We start from the raw sequence: 8,886 nt of genomic DNA, 5'->3' as shown, positions 1-8,886 counted from the left end.
TCAATATATAATTCTTTTGAAAAACATTCATATTTGTTTGAACTAAGGTTAGAATTAGAATACACCTACAATGTACAAACTCGGTTAATATAATATATATATATATATATATATATATATATATATATATATATATATATTCAACGTCAACCATGCTCCAACCTCGTATCTTCGGTGAAGAACGTTATGAAACTGCGCAAAGAGTTAAACAAACGTTAGTGCATTACAAACAACTTCAGAACATGATAGCTATCTTTGGGTTGGACGAAGTATCCGAAGAGGATCGCTTAATCGTAGCAAGAGCACGAAAAATTGAACGATTCTTCTCACAACCTTTTTTCGTAGCAGAAGTATTTACCGGTTCTCCAAAGAAATATGTTGGTCTAGCAAGCGAGTTCTTCTTTCTTTTCTTGCTCGAAGGGTAAGCGGAGCTGAGTCAATTTGATATTTTCGGCACTTTCAAATGATTGTGTTTAACACCCTAACGATTTTGTTAAAGGGGATTCATATTACTATTGAGCTGACTAAACTCAATTGTCGGTTAGCGGGTGCAGGTCAAACGAAAGAAAGAAGAGTCTCGCTTTTTCTCCATAAAAGAGGAAGAAATCTCATTGGTAAGGGGACTATAAACTAAACTATACGTGTAATCAAAGACTAAGCCCTTGTCACTCTACTTTTGAAGACCGTGACCCGACTGATGCTTCTTTTATATATATATATATATATATATATATATATATATATATATATATATATATATATATATATATATATATATATATATGTATATATATATATATATTTTAATTTGTCTAATCTTTTCCAAGATTACAAGTATAATGCATATGTGTTAGAAATGAATTTGCAGTACTATTGAATGAATAAGACCTAAAGAATTTAAGTAGTACATATCAAAATGTGTGTGGGCATCAAAAAATATACACACACAAGCTATGACTGGTTGGGAGGGATCAAATTGTGTTCGTCCTCGTTATAATTGTCATGACAATATCACTAACACGTGTCGGATACAACGATACGTCTACTTCCAGATGTGTCTGTGTTTCATAAGTCTCGACACTATAGTAGCCTCATGGCCTCAACCCTCTGCCGTTCTATGGCATCCATGGTCTTTGACAACATCATCGCATGCTCTTTGAGGGCCAATATCTCCTCCATGTCCTTAATCTCTGCTAGATGAAGATACATATGTGTCTGCTGCACCACTTGCTTTAGATATTGTATTCGGTGGTGCAGATCATCCATAGCATTCTGGGAGATGCAATAAGTTTTTGTTCAATTATTTAATAATAATAATTTAACCATTATAAAGCATATTAACATACAATAATGTACAATACACACTCAAACATATATTCCACTATACAGATCATACAATTGAAAATTCACAGAAGTAACTAATAAACCATAAAAATTGAACAGAACTTTAGCAATGTGAGGATACCTCCTGCAAAGAAGGTTGAAGGAATTGAGAAAAAAGCGAAGATGAGAATGGAGGTAGATGGTCGAAGGAGTCGTCAAACCTAGATGCATAGAACATAAATACATATTCCTGATTAGTATAAAGTATGGCAGTTGACAACCCTTACTCACTGTACCACCAACCTGAAAAACTACTAAAAACTTGAAAGGATTATCCAAGCATTAAAACAAAGTGGAAGAATATGAAAATACCAAAAGCACAACAAACTCATCTATCAAACAAAGTGGAAGAATATGAAAATATCAACACCACATAGGCTAATTTTCAAATGCATTGGATCCTATTATCAAGTAGTATAAATACTTCCAATCAACAAAATAACTCAAGTTGTATAATAAGTTGTTCTATGAATGACTAAACATTCAAGCACTGCCATCATTAGGAAGCCCTCTCACTAATTACACTTTCTAGTGTTCAACATTGAACATCCCCTATCAAGAGGATGCAACTACCATGCAATCACACGAAGCCATTGTTGGTTCATAATATTGTTCCTGAATCCTCACAACATCAATAACAAATATATATGTTAGCTCAAAGCTCCTATGAACTAGCACTAATTTAACCGGTACTACATGTAATTCAAATTAAGTCCACACACAAACTTTTTGAGCTAGAAGCTACTTCAAACTAGTACCACATTTAATTCCACACCTAAGAAGTAGTGCCTGCTTCCTTTAACCTCATCAACCTCAACAAAGATTTTTTTTCAAACCACAAATAACTGCAATTTCAAGGAGTATCGATTCCATTATTCACAAAGATTGTAGCTTTTGCATATCTTCAACATACAAAAGTTAGTTATTTCTTCTTTTCTTTCAACAACCTTCATTGACCTCAAACTAAAGTTCTATATCAAACCACCATTAAATTTTGTCAATTAGAAAAAGCAATCCTATCACTGCCTCAAAACATCGACTTAATTTTATTCTGTTATATAATAATGTCATTGTGCATGTGCAATTTTGTTTCTCTACCCAAGGGACTAGTAATTTATCTGCTGATTATTATTATAAGCAAAGAGACCTATGGAAATGGAAATTGAAAAAGAAGCAAAAACCAAACCAACTTTAATAATCTATCTTTAAAAAAATGAATGAGTTTCACCTTGGGCAGTCTATGATGTCAACATCTGCCGACGGCGAGTTCTGGAGCAAAAAGTTCAGTATTCCATCAGGAATGGGTGAAGATGGTTCAAGTCCTGCTTTTAATGCTTTTTCTAACTTAACAATTTTCAATGCCATGGATAATCCATATGAAAGTGGTTTCAGCTTTACTTTCACCGACTTCAAGCTATGCAGGGAAGAAATCTTAAGCTTCAAAAGATTAGGAATTAAGGAGAGAACCTATGCAATAAGGGATAACTGTGGATTAGAATTAGTTGATTTTTGACATAAGTTAGAAACTAAAAAGTATTTTGAAAAGCAAATAAAAATTAGGCCTCAAAGCAATGCCGAGTTAAGGTACCTGAAGAGTACTTGCAGAGACCGTCAATGATTTGATATTAGCGAATTCTTGCAGCCAACTAAGTAAAATAGCAGGAGGCTCCGAGTAATTTGCCAACATTTCGGCATCAATGTTTACTTGTTTAATAGAAGAAAGACTGCTTCCACAGAACATCTGATGAGGATTACCCATAAAAGCGAATGAATCAAGACTTGGAGCAGATAGCTTGATTCGGTAATAGTTGAAAGAATGACTACGTATAGTTAAACTGACTAGTGTCTCACTTGATATGCACAAGATTTCGGAATCCTTCACCATACAATTATCAATGCTCAAACCATTCAACTTGCTAAAGACTGAAAAAGGATCAATCCGGCCATCGTCACTAGCACAAAATGCAAAATTTCCTAGATGCAAACTCGTTAACGCAGGTAAATTCAGAGATTTAGGAAACAATGTCCTCCCGTAATTATGAAAACCTTTAGGTGAAACTGAGAGCTTAAGAGATGTTAAAGAATGACATGAAGAAACACAAGGCAGGATGTGAGCAATATCACATTTGACATCAATTCGTAATCGAAGAAGCTTGACATTATGGGATAAAACATAGTGTGCAATCCTTCTAAGTAGGCGAGACTCGACGCTACCATTACGAACAAAATCAAGAGCATGCAGTACAATCGAGTTATCGCGAAGAGACAAAATTCTAGACACGAATTTATCAAAACTCTTCAAAGAAGAAAAATCAAAGCAATGCATTGTGAGAATGGGAATATATTTCCAAACATGATTCCACCTTTTAGATAAAATGCAAGTTTGAACAGAATCTTTGGTGTTCAAAAATGACAAAATGTGAATGAGAATTGAATCAGGCAAGTGACTTAGTTTGTCTTCACTCATTTCAAGATCATTCATTCTTCTCCTCTTGAGTCATGGGTGGGTTGCATCATTATTATCTTATCGACTGAATTAGAATTTATTCAGATAAAAACCTAAGGGAAAAAAAGAAAAGAAAAAGAAATTAAATTCTGCAATGTAACGGAACAAGAAGTAGCTGAAAAGTTCTATAACTAACAAAGTTGTTTTGCATTTCAACGAGAAAGAACATTGGCGAAAATAAAATGCAACAGAAAAAAATAAATGAGTGGGAGAATGAGAAATACCAATGGAGTAGTGTGGACATGCGTTGAATGAGAAGATGTATCTTTTATTTTTCACTGTAAAACTTGCTGAGCGAGTGAGAGCCAGATAGGAAGCGAGCGAGCGAGCGTTCTATTTTCTATTCTTTGGGTTTTTCTTTTGCTAAATTCTTTGGGTTTTTAGGCCTCTTTGGACTCATTTGAGTTACTAGAAGTCTTAAAGGCTTTAGATGATTCGTCTTGAAAAATATAGTTCGGGGCTGGTTTGGTCGATTTCAAGAGAATATGATATCTAAACCGATAAAAAAATATATGCATTGTTTTGGATTGAGTTTGCACATTTTTGTAATAAAGTATAAACTAAATCAACCCGAAAAATAATGGGTTGGTTTTGTTGAATTGTAATTTCTTTTGTCGAAGTAGGTTGCTCGACAGAAAAAAGAAGTGTTCAACCACCTAACCTAATATATTAAGTTGTGTTAGTGTGTCGAAGTGTCGAAGCATATTGCCTCACACCGGATTTCGACTTATGCTTATTTTAGTAGTGTTAACTATTTTAGATTTTTATAGTTTTGGGCTTTAGCTTGAGGTCAAAGTTAACCTAAATCTATAAATAGAGGAAGTAACCCTTATTTTTGTAATGAAGTGAATAGAGTATTCATAACATTTGTAATTCACAGATTTTGCAGTTGCAAAGTGAATAAGAAGTTTTCTACAGTTTGTGGGCAGAGAGAAACTCTGCAGAATTATATTACTCTTTTCATTCATCGTTCTTTACTTTCTTTCTTTCTCTATTGTTCTTTCTTTATTGTCATTGTGTAAGTGATAACAATTTTGTTCATCAAGATTGATTGAAATTCTCCATAGATTTTTGGGGATTTCCAACATCTGGTATCAATAGCTCCGATTTAATCGATTCGTGGAAAGAAAATCACATTGACAACGAATCATCCAGACAGACATTTTCCAGTAAATCTTCTGATTCTCAAGAACAACAATTATGAGAATTAGTGCAAGCAGATAAAGGTTGTGTTTTGTTATCAAGATCTTTGGGATCTTGTGAAGGAATGAGTAACAAGACTTACAGAAAACGCGACAGATCAAGAAAAGACTGCACATAAAGAATTCAAGAAGAAAGATTATAAAGCTCTTTTTATAATTCATCAATGTGTTGATGCAGATAACTTTGAAAAGGTTAGTGATGTAGAGTCAACGAAAGAAGCATAGGAAATTCTGGAGAAATCGTTTAGAGGCGCGGAAAAGGTGGAAGAGGTGAGGTTACAAACTCACAAAAGAACGTATGAATTGCTTCAGATGGAAGACAATGAAAACATAACTGATTTCTTCACCAAGGTTACGAAACTGCTGAATCAAATGAAGGTATATGGAGAAGTGTTGACATCAAGATCTGTTGTTGGAAAGATCTTGAGGTCGTTGGCTCCAAAGTTAGACCACGTGGTAGTAGCCATAGAAGAGTCGAAAGATTTGTCAAAACTGACAAAGGAATGGCTTCAAGGGACGCTTGAATCTCATGAACAGAGAATGGATGAAAGAGTTGCAGGAAAGTCGAAGAGTGATATGGCTTTGCAAGCATGATAACATGAAATTATATCATATTTTAGGACTTAATTCAATTAAATTTTATCATTATTTATTTCAGTTCACTACATTTTATTAGATATTATGCGGTATTTTCTTCCTATTTGTCTCAGGTGGCTTACTTTGAAGCACAAGTAAAAATGGAAGAAAAGGAGGTGCAAAAAGAGAGAAAATGAACCAAATGTCAAAGCCCAGCCCAAAGTACAAGAACACAGGTGTTGTGCCTGTGACGGACGTCACAGAGGCTGTGACGAGCGTCACGCCTTGCACACTCCTATGACGAACGTCACACATGGTGTGACGAACGTCACACCAGTCCCCTACATTTTTGGCGCAAGGAACGCTTCAGAGACGTTGAGGGAGAGTTGAAGTCGATGTCCACGCATAAGTAATTTGCACGTTGAAGACCTTTGGAGACGGAAGCAGTTACTCAAGGCACCAATATAAATAGCCACTTGCCAAACCTAAAAGGGTTCCACGCTTTTCCACATTTTTCTTTACCGTTTTCGCTTTTGCATATTTTCTTTTCCAGCAGCTTAAGCATTGTTTCTTTATTATTTTTACGAGTTCTACACTATTTCCCTTGCAATTTCTATTTTCATTTTTAGCATTTAGTTAATTCTTTTCGCACAATAGTTTCTACACCGGAAACTATTGTGTACCTTTTTACCGGATCTAACCTTACGTTAGAATCCAGTTTTTTATTTCCTTCGTTTTAATTTGTCGTTTAATTGAAGAATCCAAGAACAAATCCTACCGGCTTGTGGTGGAGTGTTCAAGACTACTGTTTAACTTATTCAGGTTCTTTAATGATTATTTAATGCTTTGTTTTATTCTTTATTTATATTATCTGCCTGGGATGAGTCTATTTATGCATGATAAGTATTTAAGTTTGTTTAGCATGTCTGGCTAATTCGCTTAGATATCGGTATGTAAAGTAAGCGGAATAAGGGATCATAACTAAGTCGGTTTAATTAAATTTAAAATTAAAATCACTCTTTTTACGGTCTCAATTTACAGGTTTAATAACAAAGGCTTTTGCAAAAGTAAAAGACATAAAGAAGTTAAAATCAATAGAGCGAGAGTTTGAGGTTTTAACTGGATAGTGTAAATTAGACATTAATTCTAGATCAGGGCGAGAGCAAGTTTTAGAGTTAATTAAATTCTGATCTTTTCCAAAAAGTATTTTTAAAGATTGAATGTGAGGACGAGAGTTAAGCATTCGAATTTAATTATATAACCTAAGTCAACAGAGCGAGAGTTTGAGATAAAGGTGTTTAAACGGTCAGTGTTTTCTTGGAAAGAGTTTCTATGGACTGTATTGCTTTCAAAAAATGGTTTTTTGACTTAATTATAAGTGACAGCTACATTAACATAAAATCATGGTTTATTCAACAGAGCGAGAGTTTGAGATAAAACTTTTAATCAATAGAGTCAACCGAAAAGATTTATTTTAAAACCAAGGAACCGACAAAGAATTGATTCCCTAATTACGACGAACTACATACCGATATCCGCTTTATTAATATTTAATCTAGATCTTATTTTTAGTTTTAGCTTTTCCCCCAAATAATCGAACATTATCCACCTTAGCTTTACGAAGTAACCTTAGATAACGGTATATCGATTCATAAGTCCCTGTGGGATCGATATCTTTTAAAACTACGCGATAGAACTGTGCACTTGCAGTTTGTACCCCATTTTCGACTCATAAAGTCGCGATCAAGTTTTTGGCGCCGTTGCCGGAGACTTTTATTTAATCGATATCGTTACTCTTCCGTTACGCTGTAGAGACTAAGGTTTCTTTTTCTTCTATTCTTTCTTTCGTTGATTTGTATGCCACGCACTCGCTCACAAGGCGAACCGCTCTATTTACGAATCAACGATATCGAACTATATCTTCGAGTCCTACGACGAATTCGGGAATATCGTGCTGCAAACAATCTCCCTCCTGTAGAATTTCCTGATTTCAAAAACATTTTTCCTTCGATAACCGAGATGGCAGAACCAGCTCGTGCTCTTAGAGATTACGCCGCCCCATCGCAAGATGAACCGCATTCAAGTATTGCTCCACCCGCAATCGAAGCAAACAACTTCGAACTTAAACCTTCGTTGTTGCAGGCTATGCAACAGAACCAATTATCTGGAAATCCTACCGAGGATCCAAACCTTCATTTATCCGTATTTGTCCAATACGCTGATACTGTTAAAGCTAATGGTGTCACTTCAGAGGTAATTCGACTTCGTCTTTTTCCTTTCTCATTAAGAGATAGCGCTAGAAGATGGCTTCAGTCTCTCCCTTCCAACTCTGTCACCACATGGAACGAGTTGAAGAAAGTTTTTCTTGCCCGATACTTTCCGCCAAGCAAAACAGCTATGTTAAGAGCCCAGATAAACGGATTTAAACAGAAAGACAACGAGTCTCTTTTCGAAGCATGGGAAAGATACAAAGACATGATGAGACTTTGCCCACACCATGGTTTGGAAGACTGGTTAGTAATTCACACATTTTATAATGGTCTCTTGTACAACACAAGGTTAACAATAGACGCCGCTGCAGGCGGTGCATTAATGAACAAACCTTATGCTGATGCTTACCAGCTTATCGAGAGCATGGCCCAAAACCACTATCAGTGGGGAACCGAACGAACAATGGTGGAAAAACCTCAAACGAAAACTGGTATGTACGAGATAAGTAACCTTGATCACGTCAATGCAAAAGTGGATGCTTTAGTCCAGAAAATTGAAAGTTTAAATGTATCACCTCCAGCCGCCGTGGTTGCTATAACTCAGAATTGCGAGGTCTGTGGAATCCAAGGTCACACTCCTACGGATTGTCAACTCTTGACAGGAATCCAAGCAGAGCAAGTAAATTACGCTCAAGGAAGCCCCTACTCGCATACCTATAACTCAAATTGGAAGAACCATCCAAACTTTTCATACAAAAGTAATAATGCTTTGTACGCACCTGGACAATCTCCAAATCAAGCCCCAGCTATACCTCCGGGATATCAGAAACCGAACCCATCCATGCCTAACAATAACGCCCCTAGGAAATCCAACTTGGAAATCATGATGGAAAACTTTATAGCTTCCCAACAATAAACTAATAAAGATTTCTTAAACCAGAATGTACACACTAGCGAACAACTTAAACAACTAGCAAGCAAAGTAGATGCCCTGGCTACCCATAACAAA

At 35.7% G+C, this 8,886-nt stretch overlaps 1 protein-coding gene and 1 pseudogene across 1 annotated transcript; both read right to left on the bottom strand.

Moving 5' to 3' along the window:
- Window positions 1-850: 850 nt before the first annotated feature.
- Window positions 851-4,280, bottom strand: LOC127106767 (F-box protein At1g60400). Its single transcript, XM_051044068.1, has 5 exons — window positions 4,114-4,280; window positions 2,972-3,942; window positions 2,612-2,850; window positions 1,466-1,544; window positions 851-1,272 (listed from the first exon to the last, which is right to left on the bottom strand). Exons 2-5 carry the CDS (start codon window positions 3,863-3,865, stop codon window positions 1,081-1,083), a joined length of 1,404 nt encoding a protein of 467 aa, XP_050900025.1. The 5' UTR covers window positions 3,866-3,942; window positions 4,114-4,280; the 3' UTR covers window positions 851-1,080.
- Window positions 4,281-8,071: 3,791 nt separating this feature from the next.
- Window positions 8,072-8,171, bottom strand: LOC127109104 (uncharacterized; annotated as a pseudogene).
- Window positions 8,172-8,886: the final 715 nt, after the last annotated feature.

This window comes from Lathyrus oleraceus, chromosome 7, assembly GCF_024323335.1.
Source record: "Lathyrus oleraceus cultivar Zhongwan6 chromosome 7, CAAS_Psat_ZW6_1.0, whole genome shotgun sequence".
Lineage (NCBI taxonomy): Eukaryota > Viridiplantae > Streptophyta > Magnoliopsida > Fabales > Fabaceae > Lathyrus > Lathyrus oleraceus.
Note: the sequence above shows the minus strand (reverse complement) of the source record. Positions and strands in the feature narration are given on the sequence as shown.

What these genes read in the sequence shown, in the direction of transcription:
- LOC127106767 (XM_051044068.1), bottom strand. Translation starts at nt 3,865, where the DNA reads ATGAATGATCTTGAAATGAGTGAAGACAAACTAAGTCACTTGCCTGAT. An exon ending in TCTCTGCAAGTACTCTTCAG is followed by an intron (nt 2,851 to 2,971) that starts GTACCTTAACTC and finishes CTTATTGCATAG; the next exon opens with GTTCTCTCCTTAATTCCTAA. An exon ending in GACATCATAGACTGCCCAAG is followed by an intron (nt 1,545 to 2,611) that starts GTGAAACTCATT and finishes CTATGCATCTAG; the next exon opens with GTTTGACGACTCCTTCGACC.